The 27,987-nt window shown below is 39.2% G+C and overlaps 1 protein-coding gene across 1 annotated transcript in view; it reads left to right on the top strand.

Moving 5' to 3' along the window:
• ITGA8 (integrin subunit alpha 8) overlaps positions 1-27,987 on the top strand; it is a 148,561-nt gene that overhangs the window by 13,194 nt on the left and 107,380 nt on the right. Inside the window, exons 3-7 of the mRNA XM_089533306.1 lie at positions 11,682-11,782; positions 19,272-19,395; positions 20,324-20,385; positions 22,822-22,867; positions 25,717-25,842. Of these exons, the coding sequence (XP_089389432.1) occupies positions 11,682-11,782; positions 19,272-19,395; positions 20,324-20,385; positions 22,822-22,867; positions 25,717-25,842 (459 nt within the window). The remainder of the gene's footprint in view (positions 1-11,681; positions 11,783-19,271; positions 19,396-20,323; positions 20,386-22,821; positions 22,868-25,716; positions 25,843-27,987) is intronic.

Genomic DNA, 27,987 nt, shown 5'->3' with positions numbered 1-27,987 from the left:
GTCCCCTTCATGAGATGCAGCAAATCAGGAGTGAGTCTATAAAAGCTTCTGTTACAAACTTTTTTCTCCCAGTTCCTACAGGATTCCTTTGTGTATGGTGATACAGACTATCACAGCAATGAGTAACTGGCTGTAAGCAACTAGTTCCTTGTAATTCTTTTCTCCAACAGTGAAGGTGACATAGTTGTAACTTAATAAGAGACAGCAGCTTTAATGATATTTTTTCAGCAGCTTTAATGATATTTTTCTAGTTACAATATATTGTATTGTACTGTTTTATTCATCTCCCTCACTGTATGGTAGAGGCGGAGAGATGGATTTAGTACTGGATTGTGCTTCAGCCTCTTGCTCTGTTCTAGGGATTTAGCTGACAATGAGGTGGGCAAGACGAATTTTTTAAATATATATAGCATAGGCTTGTAGTATTTAGATACTTCTTGAAAAAGGAAGTCTAGTAGCTCTAATAATGAGAAATGGAAAATAAATTGTTACTTTAACAAACAAAAAGAAATAATAGTAAGTACCAATTTGGGGACATCGGACTCATAAGTGTTAATAATTGATTTCAAATGTAACTGTTCATACTGTACTTTTAATAGAGAACACCCTCAAACAGAAGATGGTCCCTTGACAAGTTTTCAAACAGAGGACTGTCCTCTGTAAAGTAGGACGTATATCCAGGGATATACTACCCTAACATCAAGCCAGAGAACCTTCTTGGACATACTTGGCTGGCATAAGAAAATAGCCTACAATAAATTGTGGGGGAATAACAATCTGCAGTTGAGTTTCATTTGGGTGAAATGTTTGTCTGTGGGCCAATTCAGACTTTACAAACGTTCTGCTTACGTACTGCTTCTCTCTCTCTTGTTGAACACTATAGAGTTTGCAGGGAGAATGGGACACATATGGAGGCATATGCTGCAAAACCTTGGTATGTGGGGGAGCCACAGCCAGAATGTACCAGATGTTTACAGAATGTGTCTTCTCTTCAAGTATTAAAGCTGCTCACTGAAGGACATGCCAGAGAGAAGCAACAAGCAAATTTGTTTTCTGCAGAAAGTATGAACTGGTTTTAACAAGGGACTGAGGGCACTGTGTTCATTAAGGAGAGTCACTCCTTACCTTTATATACCTAGTGGTATCTTGATATCTTTATGTGACCATTACACCTGACATAGATTAGGTTGTTACATGGGACAGGGACTTATTGGTGCTGAAACCACTAAGTAGGCCTGATCCCAGATATTTCAATGCAACAATGTAAGAGCTCTGCTTGATCAGACCAAAAGGCTATCAAGTTCAGCATCCTCTTTGCCACTGGGCCAACCAGAGAAAGGAGGACATGACAGTAACTGCCCTCCGCTGCTGTTGTTTCTCAACAACTGGTATTGTCTCTCAGCCTAGAGGCAGCATAGAGCCATCCTAACTATGTAGTAGATATTGCGAGCTCTTTTTTACTTCTTCCATGTTTCCAAAGCTTGTAAACTTTACTCTTTTTTATTATTACAACTCCCAGGATCCCCCAGCCAGCATGGTCAGGAATGATCTTACTTTGTCTCTAGTGTCCATGTTGGTTGGGAGATTCTATGAGTCATAGTCCAAAAAAGGGAACTTTTCCAAGTTCAGTATTTGCCGATGAGTCAAAGTGGTGTAGTTGTTTTGACAAGGGATTCCAGAAGACTAGGATTCTAATTCCCATTCAGTCATGGAAACCCATTTGGCAGGCAAACCACATTCTCTTAGCCTTAAAAAAATCAGTGGCAAACCTCCTCAGAATAAATCTTGCCAAGGAAACACTATGGTTCCATCCACACTGCAGAAATAAAGCAGTTTGACATCACTTTAAATGCCATGACTGAATGCTATGGAATTCTGGGATGTATAGTTTTGTGAGATATTTAACCTTCACTGTCAGAGAGCTCTGGTGCTCCCCTAAACTACTAATCCTAGAATTCTCTAGCATTGAGCTATGGAAGTTAAAGTGATGTTGAATTTTCTTTATTTTTTCAATGTGGCAGCAGCCAAGATAGACAGGCTTGATTTGAAAGGACATTTGATTTGAAGGCTCTTTTCAAAAACAGGTTGGTGGTTGTCACCATATTTTGTGCCACCAAATTGCTTAGTTTTGTATGTACACATGTATTGGTTATTTTATTGAACTGTATAATGGTACTTTTGTTCTTCTGCTACGTGTTCTTTTTTTCTTTATGAAAGAATATTAATTATGGGTTTAAAAAGAAATTTTACTGTTTGGGGATGATTCAGCTTAGAGAGTGAATACTATGCAGAATGTTTTTATAAATAAATAAAACCCATCTCTGACAATTCTGTAGTCAGATTGTAATCCTTAAACTGGCCAGGAGGGGTAACTAGAGAGCAACACGAAATGTTTTTCTTTAATTACAGTTGGAATGGGTTTTTGAAGAACTTGCAAAAACTTGAAAATCACTTCATAAATTCAACAGAAGAAACCTGAGGTATTGGGGTTTTTTTTTAAGTCAGTATAAGACAAAGAAAAACTGGCAGGTTCAGGCAGAAAACTTTGAATATTTAGCTCTTAAAAATCTGTCTTTCAGTCTCTGTGTATTGCCACATTTGTGGTGCTGAATTAAGATTGTCATCATTTTTTTCTCCACACGAGATCCATATCATTAAAAGCTAAATGGAAGGAATGATCTTCTAAATCCTGGGAATAGCTGTATGCAACGAATTTGGTCAGTGTAGGTTGCTGAGATTTTAATTTTGTCCATTTTGCATAAGAATTTACAAAACGTTTCAGGTCTTTAGTTTTTTGTGGGTTTTCAGGTTATGTGGCCATGTTCTATAAGAGTTCATTCATGATGTTTCACTAGCATCTGTGGCTGGCATCTGCAGAGAATGCTTCACAGATGCTGGCGAAACATTAGGGATAAACTCTTATAGAACATGGCCGCATAGCCCGAAAACCCCACAAAAAACTATGGATGCCAGCCATGAAACCTTCAACTTTGTTTCAGATCTCTTTGTAAATGGGATTGAACTAAAGATTGAGATCCCCTCACAAAAATATTGAATGTTGGAGAAAGCAAAACCAACATATGCATTCATCTCTGTAACTGGATTCAAAACAGTACATTCAGAACTTGAAGAAGTTACTTTTTAGACTACAGCTGCCAGAATCCCCCTTTCAGTATGATCATCAGCCATCTTGATGAGGGAATTCTGGGACCTGTAACCTAAAAAGTAACTTCTCTAAACTCTATCGCTATTTTAGAAATCTGTTCCTTGTGGCAACTGTGTCCTTACTGTAGAAAGTGAACTTAAAAGCCATTTACTCCATAGTAGCTAGTGGGATGAGATGGTATAACTCTTTTTCAATGTTAGTGCTAAAGCCCAGGCATGCTGGAGTGAAATTTTGTTAACCATAGAGGATTAGAAGAGATTCTTGTCCTTTGGGTATGCTCAATCACATCTCTGGAAACAGGTTGGGCTTTTCAGCCAAGATGTGAATCTCCTGTCAAGACTAAAAGAAAAGAAAAGAAAAATCTTTGGCAAAATGTGTAGCTGAGATAAAACATGAAATCAGGAGCAGAGCCGGTTGTAACAAAAAACAGGTACTGTTTAATTTTAAGCAGAAAGAATGCATTGCGAGACTCCAGGGATTTAATTACACGAACAAAGTATTAACCATAAAGATTGTGAGATCCTGTGGGAAATTGACTACAAAGATAGGATTTAGATTTGTTGTTATGTGCCTTCAAGTCAACCTAGACTTATGGCGACCCTCTCCTAGGATTTTTTTGGCACGATTTATTCCGAGGAGGTTTGCCATTGCTTTCTTCCAAGTTTAAGAGAATGCAACTCACCCAAAGTCACTTGCAGGGGGAAAGGATACTAGGAAATATATATTCCAGAGTAAAAGAAGTCCTGGCAAAAGCAGTTTCTGGCTTCATGCACAATGTCCCTAAATTGAGAATATCTATTGGTTAAGATTTTCAGATCTGGATGAATTAAGGTAATTCTCAAAAGGAATATTTTATGCTGCTGCTGTTATTTCATCCAGTGCCATATTTGCCTTTTAAAAATGAACTGAGAAATGGATACTAAATTTAGTGATGTCTGTAAGCTATATTCCATTTTTTGGTGGTATGTTTATGAATTTGCAGAATCTTAGACACTCTGCTAGTAATTACTTACCATGTTTTCCTAGATGCCATTGGTTATTTCAGGCATTTTAACAGTTATATATAGAAATTACTTCCATCCAGGGAAAATTTAGGAAACTTTGAATGGAAGCTTGTGCTTCCATAATTGTGCTTCTCTAGTTATTTGTAGGTTCTCCAGAATGATTCTATGATTAATCTCTGGCCATGTTGACCATAGAATTGCACTGGAGGACCTGGAGATTCCTAAAGAGGTTCTCTTAGGTAAGAAGAATGGTGTTTTTTTCATTTGTGGTTTCTCCACATTCATAGGGGTCCTTCACCCCTAACCTCAGTGAATGTGGAGGGACCACTTTATTTATATTACCCTCCAATATTTCACAGATGAAAACCAGCACATGTATAGGCAAGCAATATCAAAGTGTGATCAAGATGGTAGACATTATTAATGAGGAAGAACACATAGGCTAGGAGAGGCTGAACAGAGAAACACAGAATCATAGAGTTGGAAGAGATTACAAGGGTCATCCATTGAGTGACCATGAGCAAGTCACACTCTCTCAGCCTCAGTCCAACCCCTTGGCATGCAGGAACACACAAAGTAATGGCATGTCTTCATTGTCGTTCTGTTAGCCGGTACTGACAAGGATAAATCCCACATCATTGGGATGACTTTTACATTAAATTCAAGAGAGTGCTGCCATATGGGAATGTGTGTTTGTGTTGATGTCCCTGTGTGTACTTATATAGAGTGGAGAAGAAATTTGTTGCGTTCACATATTCTTACTGATTAAGCAAGTAATACTTCTTAAACTAATATGTAAACTGAAACAGAATTCTATTTCATTATTTTAACATTTCTGATTTTTGGAATGTGGTTCTCCAGTATAAAGGAAAAGTAATGTCGAAACATGCAACCCATACTAATTTTCATATTATTATTATTATTATTATTATTATTATTATTAAAAATCATAAATTCATGCAGAGCCAAAATGAAATGGATTTAAATCTAGAAACATTAAAAACTAAATGAAATCAAAATGGACAATTTTTGTCTAGCCTTGGTGTATGTTAATTTCCACATGGAAGAGGTAACTTTTGAGCAGGCCCTATTTAAACAGTCTTAAAGCAAAAGCCAGTGAGGTGTAGAGGTCTGAGTGTCAGACTATGACTCTGGAGACCAGAGTTCGAATCCTCACTTGGCTGTGGAAACCTTACTCGGTGGCCTTGGGAAGTCATACTCTTTCATCCTTGGAAGGAAAAAGCAGCATCCCCCCCCCTAAAAAAAAAAAAAACCTTGCCAAGAAAACCCCATGATAGGTTTTCTTTAGGGTCACAATAAGTTGGACTTGAAGGCACACAGCACCATTAGCACAATGGATAGTGTGCTTTATGAATCTCCAGCTGTAAGGAAATTCCAAGGAGTTTACACAAAAACAATTAACAAGTGTTAGAGAGAGGGGTGGGTGGGAAAGGATATATATAAGGTGAGGTCAGAGAGCAAGAGACAGAGAGAAAGAGAAAGAGGGCTTCTCAGCTCACAGATTCACTGGCATCATTACCTGAAATTTCCCTTCAGAAATACAGAGAAGACTCCATGGCCAAAAATTCCATTAAGTGCAACATTAATGTACATGTTTGGGATGAGCTAAACCAGCACAGCATCTTTAGTTTTGGTTCTGGTAGTGAATACTAGCTTCTGTAAAGCAACATCAGAAGAGATCTATTGCCCTTGTGCCCTCATCCAACAACCATCTGGATTACCACTGTGGGAAGATGTTGAACAAGTTCAGTCTTCCCCTGCCAGGGACCCTCCAGATAAATAGATTATGGACTCCATTACCAGACACAGTGCCCATGGAAGATTGTAAGCCAAGGCATGACAGGGAGACCAGGTTACATGGATCTTTGGTCTGACCCAACAAGGCTCCCAATGTGTATTCTCCCAGCTCTTGCAGGGTAACAAAATCCTACCAGCCACTGGCAAAACCATTGGATAATTGGAGGGGGGGGGGTTGTTGTCTGTGTCTGGATGATATATACTGTTATGAAGCCTGCCCTCTTTTTTTTTTTTTTTAAACTCCTTAAAAGAGTTGAAAGAGCTCTGAGTATTTACTCCCCAGAATGAGACTAAGGCTATTTTCCTTTTAAGCCAAGGTCATGTCTGTGTTTCAGGCTCTAGAAGTTTTGTTTTCAATTAAGTCTGCATATTTGAGCAACTTATGTATTCAAATATGTGAGCATAATCAAAATGGAAAAAAAAAAGCTTTAAAGCACAAGACTGTGTTCATTTGGCTCCATTTGCCTAGTGAGCAGGGAGAAAAAAGAAGAAAAAACTTGAAAAGGAGAAAAAATGAATGCAAAAGAAAGTTTATTTTTATGGATTTCAGTTCTGAGTGATCCATGGATGTGATGCTTTTAGTCAGTATATCTCCCTCAGGTCAGACCATTTGTGCATCTGGCCTAGTTTGTTGTTGTGTGTCTTCAAGTTGTTTCTGACTTATGGCAACCCTACGGCAACCCTATCATGGGGTTTTCTTGACATTATTTGTTCAGAAGGGGTTTGCCATTGCCATTGTCTGAGGCTGAGAGAGTGTGACTTGCCCATGGTCACTCAGTGGGTTTACATAGTTGAGCCAGGATTCGAACCCTGATCACCAGAGTCCTAATTCAGTGCTCAAATCACTACACCGCTCTGGCTCTTATTTAGCCTAGTACTGTCTGCTTTAACTTGCAGTAATTCCAGTTTTTAAAGTGAAGGTCTTTTCTACATGGTCCTTTGAGCTGGAAATACTAGGGACTGAATCCAGAAGCTTCTGCATGCCAAGAATTTGTGCTCTGTCACTGGCCTGTGTTCCCCTTCTACTTCTTCAAGACCCATCAGCTCTCCTTGTTGAATAGGGAGGACTGAAGGTGTGGCCTACTCATGTTCACTTCACCATAAGTAGAGTCAATGGAAGCTGGTAGCTTCTATGCTTGTGGGGCAGTGACTACACCTAGGGTTTTAGGCTGAACTTCACGGGAGGTACCCAAAGTACTGAACTCTCTCCACTAAGTAAGTTCAGCACCTTGGATAAATCCTTAAAGCTTTTTACTAAAACCTAGAGTAAGTTCACTGCCTCACTGACATGAAAGGCATCAAATGCTTCAGAGAACAGCATTTGATGCAACCCAAGAATCTGTAACTTCCTAAAATTACATATGGCTAATGGGTTTCACATTCAAGTGAACCTGGGTAAACTTGTCTCTTTAGATCCTTCTATACAGGGAGACTGAGGACTAAGGAGCAAGTGGAGTGCTCTGAAGTAAATGTACATGTTTGTAATTTTCAGGTGGAATATGCCATCTGTTTCAGGTACACAACAGCCTAAATTTGTTAATTAATCTCACCTACAGTAGGCCATTGAGTGAATGGAATGGAACGTAGGTATTGACGTTCCCACTGATGTGGTTGGATTAACAGTTGAATTTCAGGCAAAGTCTATAGGAAGTGATAGAAGCTCACAGTTATTGATCTTCAGTTTGCCCAAAACAGCTTAAGGAAGCTTATCCTTTATCAAAATTTATCTGTGTGTGTGAGACTGAGGTGGTACCCAGTGCAATGCCAATAATGAACGTTCATTGCTTTCACTCACTTTTTGCAGGTACTTGCTTCAATCATGATTTTTTTCTCTCTAGTCTTTTACAAGTGGTACTGGCATCTTTCAAGTATGGGAGAACACCAACAAATACTAGGTAATGAAGACTATATTTCAGAGGAATGAACTGGTAAAAAAAAAAAAACCCTCTGAGTATTCTTTGCAAAACAAAAAAACCCTATGAAATTCATAGGGCCGCCATAGTTTGACAGGCAATTTTGAAGGCACACCAGCACTTGGAGAAAGAAAGTCTGTATACTTTATTTCACTGCTTCTTTCTTTCTTTTTCCTTTTTACGTGCACTCTTTTTCCTTTGACCAAAACACACTGTAGAAATAATCTAGTTTGCCACTGCTTTAACTGCCCTGGCTCTTTGCTAGGGAATTCTGGGAATTGTAGTTTGTGGTGGCACCAGAGCTCTCTGAAATAGAAGGTTAAATGTCTCATAAAACGACAGTTCCCAGAATTTTCTAGCATTGAGTCATGGCAGTTAAAGTGCTGTCAAACTGGGTTATTTCTGCAGTGTATTTTGGCCCCTTGACCCTAATTCTTCCTTGCATGATATATTTAACTATATGCTATTAAAGGCTTCAGTAGCCCAATTTCCTCCCTTCCTCCATTTTTCTCTCTTCCTCCCAAACTAACACTTACAGCATTCCATGCTTGACTACTTTCAATGTTCAGTGGATCCTAGAAGCTGACAGAGCCTTGTCATGACACTAAGAAAAAATTGTTCTACTTTTCTTTTTACAAGCTCTTGTACATCTGCAAACCTTGGGAGTCCCTTGAGTATGTAGAAACCACATCCTTATTTTTGAGTGGCCCCTTTCACTTACAAAGGGATCTGCTCTTGATTCCTCTCTGCTTGTCATTTGTACATGAAAGGATCCCTCTAGTTTGTACTAGAAGGAAGGAAAGTGATGTTGTGACAAGGTATAAGAAATGTGTGTAGCCAAAAAGTAAGGGCACCCTATATGGCCATGAGTTGGTTAGTAACAAAGACAGTAAAACAGTAAAGCAACAGCGCATTGAAGATGCTATATAGATAAAGAAAGAGAGGAGTGGGGAGGGGGAATATATTTTAAAATACTGAAAAATATGAATTAAAATTCTTTTTCCAGAAGCCCATCCATCAGAAAGACTGACAACTCACACTAAATAAATAGAGGTGATCCGATATATGTTGTTTCATGAGGCAGAACAGCAAGTGATGATTGCCTTGGAGGGTGCATTTTCAGAAGTCTTTACAGTTCACAATTGTGCTTTTTTGCATTGCATGAGTTGGACTAGGTGGCTGTTATAGTCCCTTCTTTTTTTAAAATTTAAGTTGTGGTCCCTTCTAATTGCTAGAATTTATGTTCCCACACAACCCAACAAAGAGTCATAGTGCATAGCGCTTATGGCCAGCCATGTTATTTTGACACCTGAGACAGAAAAATCCTGCAAACCTTCCCCCCTTCTCCTTGCTCTGGCAGTAAAGCTAAAGTATGGTAATAATAAATTATGTAATGAACAATTTCCTTTGTGACACCACAATTCAGACAGCTAAGGGGGCTTGCTTCAATCCACTTAATGGCTATGGTCTTGGACCATGTGTGAATCATGCCAGCCATAGTCTTAACACACTCTTTCCCCCAAAGTATGTTAGTGCTCAAAAACCCATAATGCTCTATGGGAGTTAAAAGTCAACCAGGAAAGTGTGTACTCCAAAGCTTGAAGTATGTATACCAGATTTTCGGGAAGGTAATCCTTTGGACTACATCTTCCAGAATCCTCAGCCAGTATTGTGGCTTTGGGGGAATTTAAATCCAAAAAAGTAACTTTTCTGGGACTATAGTGGGGAGCAAGCCAGCCTGTGACTATTGTTATACAATTTTGCAATATTATGCCTGCACTTGGTCCTGCGTATTAACCACTGTACCGGTGTGTGTTTTGTATTTTAGTTTTGTAAAAGCATATAATATAATCTGACATTGAAAAAATACTTTAAATTCCTCCTTTGACACTATGTGTGTTTTTATTTTTACTTAGCTTGAATAACAAGAGTAGGTTCTGGTGAACAACGTCTTGATATGAACCAGAAACAATGCCCTGACTATCCAGATATGGGAGCGAGGAGGGCTTTGTGTTCCCTCATGGGTATAAATAGAGAAGTTCATTAAGAGTGACTGGCGAGGGAGGAACATACTTTCAGGAACATGTGGGAAATCAGTTCACTTCAGAGGACTGAGGGTGAAAGGAAGGGAGGTCTGCTTTTTATTAAAACCTGAAATGCATTATAATTGGGCTGAGTTTTTACCCAGATGGCTTTTCTTATGCTGACATCTGCAATGTGTATATAAAGCAGTGTTAAAAGTGTTGTCTCTTGTGGCAGTGTGGCTCACATGTAGCTCTGGTCAGAAGGGAGGACTCTGTCATCCTCAGGTCTAGTTGTAGGAGTGAAATGGTGAGAATTAGCATCAAATGGATGAAATTGGATTGCTCTCCGTGACAAAGAGAACGCTTGTCACAATTATTTCTAAGAAATTTATCTCTCCTGGTTATTTTATTCACTTGTAATTAGAACACTGAAGAATTTGGGCAAGATGGGTTTGATTTTGGTGTGTACCTCCAAGTCATTTCCAGCATATGGTGACCTAAGGCAAACATATTGTGGGGTTTTCTTGGCAAGCATTGTTCAAAAGAGGCTTGTCATTGCCTTCCTCTGAGGCTGAGAGAGTATGAGTTGCCCAAGGTCATGGCTGAGCTGAGAAATGAATTCTGGTCTCCAGAGTTGTAGTCCAGAGTTTGAACTACTGTGCCACTCTTTCTCAGCGGTATACAAATGAATAAATTTTAATTTTGTCAAATTTCTCATTGCTTTGACCCCAACTTCACTGAAGCTCACATGTTTCCATCATTTAGCTAACAAAATTTATCAGAGTTTACACAAGTCTGTACATATGCATTTGACTATGACTTTTTCTTTGTAGGTACTTTTAAATATTTTCGTAGTGTGTGATTTTTTTCCAGACATTTTCTTCTACTATAACATACTCTTGTGTACACCTTCCCTTAATATGCATTTTTGCATATGTTTCTTAATATATGGATTCTGTTGTAGATTTTTTGATTATCAATCAGATTGTAAAATTCTCAAAAGTGCAGATTTTGGCACACGTGCACTCTGATTCATTTATAGTTTCATCATGTCTGAATTTATTAGTTTCATACAAATATTCAAGCATAATGAATTTCTCCTACATCCATAGCTGCTGGGAAGCATTACTTTTAATATCATTTTCTGACTTACTTGTATTACCCCTCAGTCAATTATTCTTAATTAAATGAAACATTGTGTGTGGAAAATATTTTGGGGTCTTAGCAACCTTGTAGACAAATAGGAATAGAAGAGTGATGTGGTGGCAAAAAGACCAGTTCGGTTCTAGGCTGCATGAGTAGACCTATAATGCCCAGATCAGTAAGTAGGATGCATTTTGAACAGATGCCTGGTGTCAGATGCCTGGTGAACAGAGGGCTCAGGATCTTTCAGAAGGCTCTGACACAACTAGTGACTTTTTAAACTCAATTTTAGGAGGGGTATACTCCGGGTTTGGATCTGAACGGGCAAGACATTGTTTGAACTTCTGCTCTAGACTTGGGAATTGCCCCCTGCATTATCTGGACTCCTTGCCAAGAGGATAGAAGGAGGCATTTTATTTGGCTCATGCAGAGTTAGTTATGAATGGTTGCCCAAGCTGGTTCCATTTTGCTCACATAACAATGCCTCGAATCTCATTGTACGTAATATAATAATTTTTTCTTCCCTATGCTTTTATCTTTCCTGTTCTTTCCTATCCATGATGATGACCGTGCTGGAAATGTAAATACTTCCAACTTTTTTTTCCTTTTACAGACAACAGGAAAATCAAAGTGAATGGCACAAGGGAGCCCATAGAGTTTAAATCAAATCAGTGGTTTGGAGCAACTGTAAGAGCTCATAAAGGAAAGGTTGTGGTAAGTTTTGACATTTTTTTTGCTGAGATATTTTTTCTTTTGTTCCAACTACTCATAAGTACTAACCATGAAAAGCAAAGGTAGCTATACTAGTTCACAGAAAAAGAATGTCAACATCCACAATTGGCCAATGACTTTTATTAAGAGTCATCAAAACGTAAAATAAAAACTAGAGAATGTTTTCTCCCCTCTTTTTTAGACTGGATGGTACAAAAAGTAAATATATAATGCTGTATGTCTTACTGCATGTGTTTGATACTTCTGTTGAATCAGGAAGATGCACCAATGACTTTATGCCAGCTACAAAGAAAGCAAAACAAAAAAATTAAGCCTTTCCCAAAACTTACAACCAGCAAACCAAAAGAGTCAGAAAATTATCAGTAAAGCTTATATATTTCACATGTTATAGATGTCAGAACATCCCAGAAAAAAAGAGGAGAGAGTTAGACATAAGAGAGGAAGAGAGTTCTTAAAAGTTACCTTTTATATATCACAGCCTAAAACCTATATAACCTGAAGTTACCAGATCCAATCTGAAGCCAAGCAGTTAGGCCTGGCTAAGAGATGGAGAACGGGCAACAAATATATTCTACCCTCCGTATCCATGGCTTCCACATCCACAGAGTCAACCATCCACAGCTTGAAAATACAGCTCTTAGTCTGTAAGACATATTCACTTTTGTGTTAAGATCTTGTTCCTGGATGGTCCTTCATGACCAGCATGTATAACCAGTATGAGTACAGCAACCTAGTCCAGTATAACTTGTTATCTCTAATCTGATACATCTGAGGAAGTAGATTTAGGCCCTAAACAAACCAGCATTTTGTACTGGCCTGGGCCTGAAAGTAGGTCTAGATAAGATTGAGCAATTACACTTGCTGCCCGTGTGCCATCTTGATGCATGCCCGCCCATACGGGGCGCACCATGATGGTGCACAGGCGTCAGAGCACCCAAACGGCGCTGGCTGGAAGGCGCGTTATCATGACGTGCAAGCGTGCCTATGGCGCCCCTTCAGAGAAGCTGCCTAGAGTGGCTTCTTTTTAGGGAGTGGGTCAGTGCCGTAATGTGCAACACCGACCAGGGACAAAGACAGGCGGCTTTTAGCTGCCTGTCTGTATAGCCCCTAAGTCTACGAAAACATAGGCTACCAGCTTCTTTCTCTCAGTCTCAAAGGTGCTACAGATCTCTTTGCATACTGATCCAGATTAAGACAGCTATGGAGATTATTTCATGATAGCAGATGACAACAAATACTATCACACACCTTTTGCCATCATGCTTGCATCCATGATTGACTCATCAGCAAAACAAGATTTTAGATCACTTTTTAGATTTTCCACATGGGAGAAAAATACTCCTCTTGAAGTAAATGAATTAAGGTAAATAGTTTAATTAGCGTATTTTCTTACCAGTAATGCCAGGAAATTATTGGGGTTGTGAACCAATATTTTGTTTGTTTGTTAAAATAGCACAATAAAGACAATAAAAATGAACAAAAAATGTATGGGGAATACCGCTTTAGAGAAAAGAAAACTAAACAATTACCTCCTCCTCCTCCTCATGGCTTCTTTAAAAGCTGCCAGAGAAGCCTGGATTGGATGTGTGATACCTACTGCCTGTCCATGAGGTTGTGCATATCTGCCCCAGGAGGGAATGGCAGTTTGATAGTCTCTGATGTCTTTATTACTCTGAAGTTGATAAGTATGTAGTTGGTGATTGGGATGATGCTACCTGGGATAATAAATATATTATAAAAATAAAAATAATCTGTACAAGGATGTACACAACTTGCAGTGCCCAGAGAAGACCTTACATTTCCTCTAGCATCCAGTTTGGAGGCCTATCTCACAACTGTAGAACCATGGCTATGCTATGATGGAGTTAATGGAGCTATGACTCCAGATCCAAAGTTTTGTTAAAGAAAACTCCATGTGCCTGTTGTGAATTTGTAAGGAATTTACAAGAACTAATATAATCCCCCAGGTGGAAATCCATAATGACCTACTTGTGTTCTGTCAAGCAGCTTTATTAACCAGTAAGGTGAAGGTGATATGTTTGCTACTAAGACAGGCCTCTTACATTAACAACTAATGCAGTAGGATTATTAAAAAAAAAAAAGCTTTTTAAATGATGACAAAACATCTTGCCTTGTGAATCTTGAGTTTGGTCATGCTTAATTTTTTCCCAAACAATTGTGAAGCAACAAATGTTGTCTTGGGATTTGTTTTGAAACGGTTTGAATTATTTCTTAATGGCAATGTGTATCTAAAGGAAATGCCTTGCTCTAAATATTCACTCATGTGGTTAACCCCAGAACAGAATTTTGACATAAAACAGGTGATGAATAAAACATCACCTTCTCCTGTTACAGAGCGAACATGTATGTTAGATTCCCAGAAGTCTTCAAGTGATCACAGCTCTTGTATTCCAAACGCGGTGCCTTTAGTTTACATCCTTTTTGGCACACACACTCATTTTTCTCTTCTACCCACCCTCTCTGAATGCAAAGTTGATTTCTGTATAGAAAATTAACTGTGAGAAATAAATCCTATATGTGCATGTTGTCCGATGGCTCTCAGTGGTCATCAATCAAGAAGTTTAAATAAGGGGACCATTTTATTGCAAAATATAAGATCCCAAACACTCGTCCTGCTATAGTTTTATGTATCTTGTAATGAAAACCACTGTCTAATGGTGGTGAAGTCACTTACAGAATTATATGTCATGTTTCCCCTGTTTCCCTGAAGGCTGGACCAAGGTTGGACCATTTTGCCATCAGAGGCTAGGAATAAAATGATCCACCCCCACCCCCAGTTGTATCTGCAAAAGCTGAGTAGAATGTAGTTGAATTTTTTTCAACATTCATCATCATCATCATCATCATCATCAAAGAACAACAACAACAGGACAATTTACAATAGGACAGTATCCTTTACCTCACAGAGAGACAGTGTTCTAGCTTATGGGACACATTGCAGGCAGCTTAACACATAGCTTCAACATCCTGCTGCTTCCTCCCAGTATTTGCCACCTAAGGCAACCAGCAGGGCTAGCATGACAGAATGGTCTCAGGATCTGGTTTCCTTTAGATGAGGGAATAGAGGAATATGGTGTCTTCGTGGTGACTGCATGGGCCAGGATGCTCTGGGGGCAAAATGTTGCTCACTCCTCCAGGGGTAGGCCAGAGTATCCTGGCCCTGAAGCTTCTCTGACTTCCCCCCATTACTTGGGGCCCTCTATTGTGATGCAGGGTGGCTTTTTGCACAGGTGTCCTGCTCTGTTCAGTGTGACAGTGGCAGAAGTGAGTCATCACTCTTGAACAAGGCACCCAGCCCAGATCATATGGCTGGGCACCTCATTCTGACCTTGCAGTGAGTGACACAAGACTGCCATGGCCAAGGTGGGCAGCAGAGCAAGACATTTATGTGAACAGCTTCCCAGTTTCAGCACGGAGTGCTCCAGATCTTCCAGGAAGATTTGGAGCAAACAGACAGTTTTTAAAGTGCATTTTAAGAGGGGTATACCCTAGGTTTGGCAGTCAGTGATTTGGACTGTCCATGCCAGACCCAGAGTTGTCCAGGTTCCTCGCTAAGATGATAGAGAGAAGCCAGTTTATTTGGCCTGTGCAGACAGGACCTTTTAAGAAATTTTGCTTATTTCTAAATACACAAACAGGACATGGAAGTAGTGGCATATCTCAGAGGAGGCAGATCAGTTATACTGCATTAGAAAGATATCCAGTACCCCTTCACCCAACCTGAAACAAGCTATCCCCCCTCCGTCCCTCCCTCCCTCCCTCCCTCCCACCTGGCCCAAATTCAAAACTGTCAACTTCCACACTATTTACTGATACTTGTTTCAGGGCCATTGGAGCCCAGGAGAACTCTCTTCTACCATGCAAATAGCAGCTTGTGTTGTGTATGTGTGAGGTCCATTGTGGCTGTGAAGGAGGATTTTTAAAAAGATTGCATCCATGTTGCAATCATAATTGGAACCCCTGTGACTGTTCTTAAAGTAAACTCTCTCCCCCACCAGAGCCCCCCATCGAAAGCAGATGTTTTTGAACTGCAGTTCCCATCATTAGCCTTGGCTAAAGAGCGGGGTATAAGTAAATCATCATCATCATCATCATCATCATCATCATCATCATCATCATCATTCCTTACTATTGTCTTTGCTGGCAAGGGATGCTGAGTCCTTCAGTTCAGCAGCACCTAGAGGGATCTCCTAAATCACTACTGATTTAGAGACTACAGTGTGAAAGAAGGCAGTGGGACAGTGGAAGGGGGAGTTTGATTCCTGATAATAGGTTGTAATGGTAATGATTTTCTGTTCTTATTGCAGAAGTATAGTGGTGTTGTTTGGAAAACAAAAAAACCCAAACCTCCCACTATTGATCAGTGGTTTGCATTTCCTATCAAACTTCTATAATGAGAAGGAAGAGGTCAGGATTGCTCCATTAGCATTTCACTGCTCCTTTGATATTAAGAAGGTACAAAGCAGCTCTGCAGAGTAAAAAAAAATCCCTGTGCATCCTTTTTATCTACTTAGATGCATACAATGAACATCAGATGTGCATCCAAGCCCTAAATGGCTTAAAGAGACCAGGGCAAATTCTCAATAGATTTGCCTGGTCAGATGAGGTGAGGTAAACTAAATGGCTACCAGGGAAAGAGGTGCCTCAGCAATAATGAAACAGACTTCCCAGAACAAAAGTAAGTTCTAGGTCCACAGAACTCTCATAATCCCTTGACAAGCATTGGGTTCTGGGGGTTGTAGTGAGTAAATGTAATGTTTTCAAGACTGAGTCATGAAATGCATTCTAGGTACCTCATTAAAAATACATATTTCTTTTTAGTAAAGCATTTGATTGATTGCTTCCTAGTTCTGCTTTTAAAAAAAAAGTTTAGATATTAATTGCATTTGCTGTTGTTGGTTTTATTATAATTCTTGCTTCATTTTATTAATAATTCACTTGGGATGCTTCTTGCAAAACAAACATGACCTTTAATCTATATTTATTTATATTTTAAAATTTTAAATAAACATTAAAGAGGTCCAAGGTTTTGTTTTTTTTAGTACTGTGAACATTCTCTGCTGAGGGGTGGAGGAAATATGCTTGTAGAAGCAGTCCAGGTGTCATTGTATCTTATTCCAGCCTTCTCTTTGCTCTTCCCCATGGATTGCTGCTCAGCTTAGTTTAGATCTTTAGAGTCTTCAAATACTCCATTTGGGGGCCTCTGAAAAACTGTGTTTGGTATACAGAATTACAAACTAAGCCTAAAAACCTGAACTAGGAAAGTATGTTAATGAACATGATCCAGAATGCCTGGCATCCTATACAGGAATAAGACTGGGCTACAGTTTGGCCCACTGGTCAACATACAGCCCATATTAGTGTGTCCAAGTTTATAGACAAATTATATCAGACAATTAACTGTTAATCTAGAAAACAGTGTCCAACACTATTTCTCAGATTACTGCCAATATCATATGCTAGGATGAAAGTTGACTTGAACCACTCAGGCATATTGCTGTCACCTGTTTAAAAGCCTTCTGTGTGATGCCTCTGGAAGTGGTTATCTGTGGTATCTGCCCTAGAACCTATGTTCCCCCTCCAAGATAGCCTACACATAAAAGTCACAGGAAATTGAAGGTGGTAATATTTGGATTTACGGCAGGCACGTCCACTTCTCCACTGTGCAGGTTGTAGTAGCAGTAGTGGTAGTAGTAGCAGTTGAGTGTGCCTTCAAGCTGTTTCCATTCTAAGGCAATCTAAATCAAACGTATCGTGGGGATTATTTGGCGAGATTTGTTCAGAACAATTTGCCTTTGTCTCCATCTGAGGCTGAGAGAGTATGACTTGCCCAACTGTAAATACAGCCATATTGGGAACCCTGTAACTGCCAGGTTTTTTGTTTGTTTGTTTGTTTTTTGTTTTCATTTAGCAATTGGGAGATGATGGGTAGAAATCAAATTTTTGCTGCCTCTTCTCTCTGTAGTGGAGCCATTATTTAGTGACTATGGTAACCCAATGGATGTTGTACTTAGTTATAAAAGGTGATGTTTTAGTCTTGGATTTTTTGTTGATGGATATAATCATTGTTGCATATACAGTGGTATTCGCTGGAGTTTGGTTCCAGGACCCTACATGGATAACAAAATCTGTGGATGCTCAAATCCCATTAAATACAATGGCATAACAAAATGGTGTCCCTTATATAAAATGGCAAAATCAAGCTTGAATCCGTGGATAAAAAATCCGTGCATAAGGAGGGCTGACTGTACATTCAATCCTGAATGTGTAAATGCCAAACTACGTCTGATTTTTTTAAATGTCGTACGGATGGCAGGAATTTTAACTCAGATACATATGGCCACCAGTTGTTTTATAAAGGAGCCTTTAGCAAACTTGTTACACCCAATTTTGGGGGGGGGGGGGAATAGAAGATCATCCAGGAAGGGGATTTATGGATCTTCACAATTCTGTTGTAGGTAAATTTAATAGCAGAAGGAATAGAGTTGATGTACCTTGTAAAGTACTGCAGACTTTCTTTGCAACTGGTTCATATTATGAGGATATCATGAATGTATCTGTGCTGCACAAGTCATTTACATTTGGTTCCCCTGAGAATCATTTGCTCTTGTTTACCTATTAAAAAAAATGAACGGGAACCACTCCTGAGTCCATTTCTGTGCCTTTCATTTGAAAGTAATGCTTTTTGTTAACATTGTTTCAAGTGAGGACCATCATGTCTGCGGTCCTCTGCTTAACTTCTTCACTAGATGTTTTGTTAGTTCTGAAGTTTAGAAATTCTGTAAGATCCAGAATGCCATCATTATGAGGCATATTCATATCAGTTGATGTGTCAAATATTAGGCGTATGAGTTATTATTGCTGACTTCTAATTTTTATGAAAAAACATTAGTATTCTTAATATATGATGGAAGGAAGATATAAATTAATTTATAGGCCCCATAATATCTGAAGGACTCACCTCTAGCCTGCTTAGCTTTTATATAAATCTGGCATGGTGCCTTAATAATAAAAGGGAAGTTGAAAAAAGAAATAAAAAACATTGGGATAATTTCTTACCTGTAAAAGCTGTTCAACAATGGAATAAACTGCCTTGAAGGATGATGGACTCTCCATCTCTGAAGATCTTTAAACACAGTTGGATGGACATCTTTCAGGAGTGTTTTACTTGTGTATTCCTGCATGTCAGGGAGGTGGATTTGATGGCCCTTGCAATTTATTATAACTCAAAGGTTTTGTAATTCTAGGATTCCAAGGAAAACCTGGAGCTTGGAAAAATAACTTTATGGACTACAACTCTCAGCCATTGTACCCAGCCAGTGGCCATCCCGGCTGTGAGATTATGGGAGATATAGTCCACAAAAGTAACATTTCAGACCTCAGGGCAGGGGGAACCAAACTCACTCATGACATCTAAACGTTCTCTGTTATTCAACTCCTGTTTTGGTAGGCTTGTGCCCCCTTATATCATTGGAGGACCCTGAAAGCTGCACCTGAAAAGGATCCAGTTGGTACTTGCTACGTAGCAATTCAAAATTTCAGTGCCTATGCTGAATATTCTCCTTGTCGCAATAGTAAGTTGTTTTCTATTTCATAATTTGGCTTGTGTAAAGCTGAAATTGTAACCCGCTCTGTCATGCGTTCAGTCCAGGTGTTGTTTCAATTGAGTGGCTCTTAACCAGAGAAATTTTCTTGCAAAGTGGATCATGGTTCAAAAAAAGATGTCAAATTATATGTTTCCAGTTGGATGCTTTTATACTTAATTAAAAGAGCAAAGATGAGGCTGTTGCTGTTACGCTGACACGTGAAGACAGAATTGGCTTAATTTAAAAGGCTTTAAATATAGCAAACAGATCCTGATAAGGAGACGCCAACTTTTAAAAGCAGCTGATTATTCCAAATGGAACACACATTCTCTTTATTTTTAAAAAGCTGGCAATGCTAAGCCTATTCTAAGATAATCATACTTTTTTTGAGTTAGCAAGACGAGAAGTTAAAGTGCAACATGGATTGGGAAAATGTTAAAGCAGCAGAATTATGCAACTACTGCACAATTCCTAAACATGTTTCTGGATTGTTACTGTTGAATGCACAAATGAAAGTGGCTATTTTGACCCCAAAACAATTGTTTCTGCACAAATGTACAAAGTCACCATGGAAAGTCATTTGACCTGATTTTGGTTGATTTTAGGGTAAAATGAATGCAACATCTCATACTCACCATCAAATCTGTCAAAGCAGATTCTGTATTTGAACTTGTTGTTTTGGGTTCAGATTTCCCTGGCAACATTCACATACCAATTTTGATGTCAGCTATTCACATTTTTGCTTCAGACAAGTACAAGTTTCCAGCTCAGAAATCAGCAGTTTAATTTCATTACAAAAACAGCACATGAGGTTTTCAGAAGATTGGTTCTTTTTCTCCTTTTGGAAAGCTGTCTGCATTTACAGTGGTAATGTTAATTATAAAACTAATTAAATATCCATACCTTGAAATTTTAGACAATCCAGATCCCGAGGGACAAGGCTACTGTCAAGCAGGATTCAGCTTAGACTTTTACAAGGTGAGAGTCCACAGTAGTGTCACCTTGGCTCTGGATCTACTACTGCTTTCATTTTTACCAGGGGTAGGCAACCCTTTTGAGCCGGGGGCCGGGTTGCTGTCCCTCAGACAACTGGGGGGCCGAAGCAAAAAAATAAATAATTAAATAATTTTTAAGAAATTAAATAAATAAATAAACCGGGACAAATGTAGGACAAAATTTTCAAATGGAGGGCACTTTTAAAATAAAAAATGGAGGACACACGAAAAAAATTGCTGATTTTTAAAAAAGGTTAAGATAAATGCATGTTTCTGAGGCTTCTATAGACAATTGCCCCACCATGCCCCTCGCGTGAGACGCCAAAGGCCCCGGCAGCAATCGGCGGCAGGACCAGACTGGGGCCGGTCCCAAGGCCTCGCCAGGCCGCATCCGGCCCACGGGCCGCAGGTTGCCTACCCCTGATTTTTACTATGGAATGAATAACTCTCAATTCTAGTTAGTAATTTCTCATCTGATCATGTTTTTAAAATAATTTATTGCTTTGTATTGGGTATTCAGAACCTATTTAGTTTCATGAAAACACTATTAAAAATTGGCATTTCCCCTCATTATCGTGCTAATTGTAGGCAACAGCCAAAATATGGAACAATGCAACCAAAAAGAGAGTATGTTTTAATTAAGGGATGAATTGAAGAACAGATTATGAAATCAGCAAACAAATTTGGTGATTATTTGATGGAACCCAATTCACCAAATGAAGGCACCAATGTAGGAAAGAATTTTCTAGCACAGAGCTGTGCAACTGCAGCAAGGCTGGGGGGATCAGTATTCTGTCCCAGGATCCAAAAAACTGCCCCAAATGGGTGGGTGTACAACTAAACGTGGCCAGAATGCTAGAAGAACATACAAATTGGAAGAACACACTTCCTCTCTATTAGTCCTTCACAGTTGATGTTCAGCAGTCATATGCTCAATTTATTTATTTCATTTTTATGCCACCTTTCTCCCAAAAAAAGACCCAAGGCAGCTCACAAATAAAGTTTAGCACCTTGGGAAACTCCTTTAAAGTTTGGATTAAAATCCAGAGTGCCTTCACTGCTCCATTGACATACAGTGGCACTAGCGACCACCACTAGTTGCAGTACTGCAGCATCAAGAAGATCACATGTTTCCCAACTTCACATTTCTGGGAACTTTATCACAATGATCCCCATTCTCATCATGATTGCGTTAATGAAGGGAAGCGCATACATATTGTTATGGGAGCACTTCCTACCACATGTCCCTTCATTAGTGTGACTGGGCTGTTGCTGGCCCCTTGCACTTTCTTCTGTACTTAACCTCGACTCCCTGCCCTATACCCTACCCAGCATGCGTGTGTGTGTGTGTGTTTGTATATGTGTGTGAGTGAACACAGTTCTGGAGTTATGCTAATGTGGTTTAAAAGAAAAGGAAAATAAAACAAAGTTTTTAAAAGGCTATTATGGAATAGTAGAAGGGAGGAGAGGAAAAACTGATGCTAGTCACTGTGGAGTCCCGGAACTGCAAACTGGATAATTTACCATACCTGTGGATAAATGCTGTACCAGCATGATTGGGAGCTTATCGATGGTTTTTTCCATGAATGGCAATGTGTGGGCTACCCATGATTGGAAGACAAGACAGTGATGAGAAGGAGACAGTGTCATGTGATAGGTATCACCAAAGACGCTATTGTGGAACTTTAAATGGCTATTGAAAAGCCACGTGTGGTAAAGTCCTGGATGAGAAATAGAATTATTATATATTTAACTGTATATTTTAATTCATACTGTGAGCCACGTTGGGTTCCATATTGGAAAAAAGGAGGGATATGACTTAATTAATTAACCTATCCAACCATGTGGAGATGAAAAGGTAAAGATATGGAGAATTTCCAAGAGACCAGACATGTTTTTCTGTTGCAGCAAAAAACTGCCATGCGTTTAAGTTGACACTGTAAAGACTTAACACATTTTATTCTTGTATAAACATTTATGTGAAACAGCCCACTAGAACATGTTAAAGTGACATATATGTGACCAGTAAAATTAATAATAGGCTTATTGGATATCAAATTTATTCCGTTTCTAGTACATCCACCAGATACGTGCTTCACAGACCTTCTTCACTTGTCCTTGTTTATTGTGCCAAGCTTTAAACACTTTATTATGTAAAAAATATGCAGCAACACTTCCCAAGAAGCACCTTAAATGATAAAGGTTCTGCAACATTTTAACTAATTCCTCTGACCCCCCCTTCCCCCGCCCAATAAGCATATTCCAGTGATGGCCACATCAATTCTTGCCAACAGAGCAACATTTTTAATTTATTTTTAACATCTTTGGTGGGTTGGGTTTTGTTTTTGTGTTGTTTTTTTGTCTCTTGAGCATATTATTCAATATAATTTCATGTTTCTCTTGACTGTCATATATATAGAATGGAGACCTTATAGTAGGAGGACCTGGCAGTTTTTATTGGCAAGGTATGTTCATATATTTATATAGCAAAAGAATAAATAACATGTGAAGAACGTGGCTTGTGAGAATCAGCACACACATATTATAAGGGAATACAGTAGCATTCAGCAAAATATGATTTACTTCTGAGTAAAAACATATGAGAATGCACTTTCTAGAAATACAGTGGCACCTTGGTGTCCATGTACTTATTTTCTGCAGATTTGAAAATCCATGGACTGCAAGCCTGCATTGTCCCCCAATGGCAGCATGTGCACATGGCTGTGCCACTACTAGGGACAGCCCCCATTGTCCCCAGTGGCAGCAAATGCATGCAGCCGCGCCATCATTAGGGACAGCAGGACTTCATCTGAAGTCCTGTTGTTCCCTAATGGCAATCCGGCCACGTGCATGTGCCACTATTGGGGACAACAAGACTAGAGCATCTGTGGATTTTTGTATCTGCACAGGGGTCCATTTGCACCATTGATAATACAGTCCTGTCAGTTTATAAGTGGAATCATATTCTCAATTATACATCCCAAGAAATGTGCTCCATGTTTTCTTTTTCTATATACACTTGTCCCTCCACATTTGTGGATTTGATTTTTGTGGCTGATTATTCACTGATTTTATTAATAGGTTCTCTCTAGGAATATCTAGGTCTTCCAGTGCAACTCTGTGGCCAACTTTAACCAAATGTTTCACTGAAGGACCTAGAGATTCCTAGAGAGAACACTCCACTAGGCATTTGTAGCTCCTCCAGCACAATTCTGTGGTCAATGTCTGGCAGCTGTTGACCACAGAATTGCACTGGAGGACCTAGAGATTCATAGAGAGGTATTCCATCAGATAAAAACATAGTGTTTTTGTTATTAGCGTTTTTCTACATTCACAGGGGTCCCATGGCCCTAACCCCAGTGAATGTGGAGGGACGAGTGTATAACATTTTATCTTTTAATATTCATTCATTAGGATTTGTTAAAAAAGGTTTGCATTGTAAGAGTTGTGGGTTATTTTCTGACAATTTCAGTGTATTTCAGGTTAATTATAGGATCCCTGACAGGAACTGGGGAGAAATATACACCTCAAGTATTGTGGTGTATTTCTTGAGCCTGGTGAATTCCACTTGCCTGCCAAGGGAAGAAATCTGGATTTTCCCTGAATAGGGCCATCGTATTAAAAACTGGAGCACATCACTTCTGCTTTGCTGCATTGTAGATCACTGAAAACAGCATGGAATATTTTTGTCCTTCCTCCTCCATGCCAATATCAACAGATACTTCAGTGGCAAAGGTCCATCGATTATGTTAGTGTGTGTGTGTATTGGCCCAGCTCTTTTTTACTTTGTAAAACAAAATTGAACATCGCAGGTGGCTGAAATTTGGGGAAGGTGTTTACAGGATTTCAGATGAACATGCTACAGAATGCCTACACTGTAATCCAGCATGTGGATACTACAGAAGAATCTGACTTTAGGGGATTAAAATATTCCCTATTAGTTTCATGATAATTAATTATAAAGATCAAAAATAAAGATAACATACAGTTTTCTCCTCCTGTATTACATGTTAGACAACAGCTTCTCTGACCCTTCCTCGCAATATCTTTTCAGTTATGTTTTGTGTGGATTTGGTTTACATTGTTAAAAGCATGCTGCCCAACATTTAAGAGATGAAAACTGGGACACATGTGGCCAAGCAATATCAAAGTGTCGTCAAGATGGCAACAATTATTAATGAAGAAGAACATATAAGCTAGGAGATGCTGCAGCAGTTTGCTTTCACTCGAGCTTATTGAGTGCAAACTCTTAATTGAGTGCAAACTACTTTAGGACTTTGAAATCAGTTTGCAGCAAATAAAGTAAGCTGAGGACAAAGGAGAATAGTGGGAGTAGGATGCAAAAACTAGGACCAGGTCTGCATGAGACAGAATACTCAGGGAGCAGTCTATGGTATTCTGGCCCAAAGCTGATGTTCCCCCATTACCTGGAGCCTTCTGTTGAGACGTACGGGTGGTTGTTCACAATGTGCCACATGCTGCAGCGATGGCAAGTCACTCACTCAGAGGTCAGAACAAGACACTGAGCATCAATCACATGCCTGGGCTGGGCCCCTCGTTCCGACTTAATATGTATGACTTGCCACAGCAGCAGCAGTGGGCAGCACAGCAGGATATGTTATAAACAACAGCCCGGCATCTCAATGGAAGCTTTCAAATCTTTTGGGAAGATGCAGAGCAAAAGGTGACTTATTTAAAACTTGAAAGGGCTGCATATGGAGGGTGCTGTGTTGAACTGCATCATCAGGACTACTTACTGTGAGGGTGGGGGTGTACTTTATTTGGGCTGTGCAAATGATTCATGGGGTGTTTTAAAAGAAACTGAAAAGTGGGATGGGAAAGGTTTAATGAGGACTGTTCCTACCAAATCAGGACCATTGAAGGGTATGTTACACTGCAACTACTCCTTTAAAAAATATTGTAGTGGCAATTCTCTAAAATATATTTTGTGCTTCTCTTTATTATTCACTTTCACTGCTATTGTATTCTACTGCAGCCAGTCAGGACAACAATAGAGACAATGGCTATTAGAAAGAAAGTATATTTTACTATGGTTTCTCTTTGTTCCTTCACTCTCTCCCATTGGGTAGTGTTTTCCTTTTCCTTCTAAATCCCTTCTTTTGTCTCATGATACTTTATTTAGGTTGTCACCCTGTCGGCATTCATTTCTTATTTCTCTACTGTGCCTACCACATACTAATTGCTTTATAAATGGTATAGAAAATGGTTGAGAAATGTAACCTTAATTGCAGTTCTTTAATTTACTGCTCTGCAGAACTCTTTATTCTATTGGGGTTTTTTTTTTAAATTACAGGTCAGATTATCACCAGTAGTGTTGCAGATATTATCACAGACTACTCATTCAAGAATATTCTAAGGAAACTATCACGAGAAAAGCAAACTGGAGTGGCACCATCAGAGTATGATGACAACTATCTTGGTAAGTTACTTGATTATATTTTTGGGACACACTTTGGTGCTTGCTTGGCAATGTGATCTACAATTTTTTGCTCTGACCTAACAAGAGAGATGTACCGGGGGGGGGGGGGGGGAATGCACACTTACACAGTTGTTGTAGATGCAAATCCGGATATCATCCAATACGTACTGAAATGATGCATGCATCATTGGATAGAAGTGGTAATGTCCCTGTGTACAAGAAACACTCATTGCTAATTGCCCCTAGTGTAACAATTAAAACTGGATTAGAATAATAGAATTGTAGAGCTGGAAGCATCCAGAAGGAAGAAAGGAACAGGAAGCCCAGGAACCGATGAAATGTCGTTTCATCCATCTGCTGTGACTTTGGATGGAGAGAAAGGATGCATAGTTTCATCATGCCTAGGCCCAGCACCTGAGGAAAGGCTGTTCCACTGTACCAACTGCCACTGCTATGGCCTCGGAGGGAAAGAACAACAGACAGCAGCTGCTGGATTTAATCCCTTCCCCACTGCCATCCTCTTTTCCGTGTATTTGATGCCTTTTAGAATCATAGAGCTGAAGGAGACCGCAAGATCAAGTCCAACCTTCTGATATGCAGGGATACACAATCAAAGTACCCCTGACAGATAGCCATCCAGCCTCTGTTTAAGAACCTCCAAAGAAGGAGACTCCACCATTCTCCAAAGCAGCATATTCCGCTGTTGAACAGCTCTTACTGTTAGGAAGTTCTTCCTAATGTTGAGGTGGAATCTCTTTCTGTAGTTTTTAGATTGTAAGACAGTTGTCGAATTAACAATTGTAAATTGCTCATGTAAAACACCATGTGTATTTATAAGCAAACAATGATGGTAATAATTTAAACTAACTGCCTACCATGCTGTAATATATAACTAAAGCATTCCTGAAAGATGTCCATTCAATCTCTGTTTAAAGACTCCCGAAGATGGAGAATCGACCATCCTCCAAGGCACTCTATTCCACTGTTGAACAGCTCTTACAGTTCCACTACCCAAGGCAGCCCTTACAGCTCATTATAAATTCCATGTCTTCAAAACAAATTTATTCAAATACTTGACAGATATTCTTAGTTCAAAGGCTTCTGAGGATTATAAAATAATCCAATTTGTTAACAGATTTGATTGTCACCTGTGACTTAAATCACTATAAAGGTTTGTCATCACACTACATGTTTTAATTACTCTATCAGTGCCAAGATATCTGTTATTGCCATTTGTTTTTGAATAGCCACTGTTAATAACATTATCAGTGGGTTGGTTTAAGAGTTCACCATATTTATTGTAGACCTGAGGTGGAAAAGTTATATAAAAGGGATGCTTTAATTATCTGTTGGTGAGTTCAATATATATTTCAGTAACAGCTCACTAACAGTTCTACTAAGTTTCCCATTACTAGAAGATCCACTGAAACCAATGGAATGTACATTAGTCATTGATTGCTATCGATGCACTGTGAACCTTACCAAATCTGGAAGCAAACCACTTTCTGTACTCCTGCATTCCTTTTTCTATGACCTAACTGTCTATCTGCCTAAATACCCTAAAGGAACCAGATTCCATCTGATCCTGGAAGCCACACAGAGTCAGCTTTGGTTAGTACTTGAATGGGAGACAGTCAACAAATATTAGGTGCTGTAGGATATATTACAGAGAAAGGCAACCTGAAGGCAAATACACACACATAACTGTACCTCTCTCTCCAAACCACTTCTAACATAGCTAACCTTCTGGAAATTTTTCTTTGACCTTCTTCATAAACTAGTCTTTCAGTTAGCTAGATCAGCTCAATATGGATTCTGGAAAGCTACAGTATCAGGGTATACAGATGAGTGTTGAATAAGATCTTATGTTAAAACTGAGAAATAAAAGATATACATTGTCAGTTTTCAGCTAAATGTATGAACACTTCATAATGTGGTCCTGTGCATCCCACTAAATAAATATTTCATCTAGATGAATTGTAAAGTATTGATGCACTAACAGCTCGTCTTGAGATATAATTACAGTCATGCTTTTCCTAGTTGTTTCATTCTGTAGATTTATTGTGCTTCTGAGACATATAACGAAGTTAGTCGTAAAATCCTGACAAATTGTTTTCCTTTTCCTGGCCCTAGATACTGTAGTTT

The sequence above is a fragment of the Sceloporus occidentalis genome, unplaced genomic scaffold (assembly GCF_023333645.1).
Source record: "Sceloporus occidentalis isolate IW3139 unplaced genomic scaffold, rSceOcc1.0.p SCAF_7, whole genome shotgun sequence".
Taxonomy (NCBI): domain Eukaryota; kingdom Metazoa; phylum Chordata; class Lepidosauria; order Squamata; family Phrynosomatidae; genus Sceloporus; species Sceloporus occidentalis.
The sequence above is the reverse complement of the archived record's forward strand: the minus strand, read 5'-3'. Positions and strand labels throughout refer to the sequence as shown.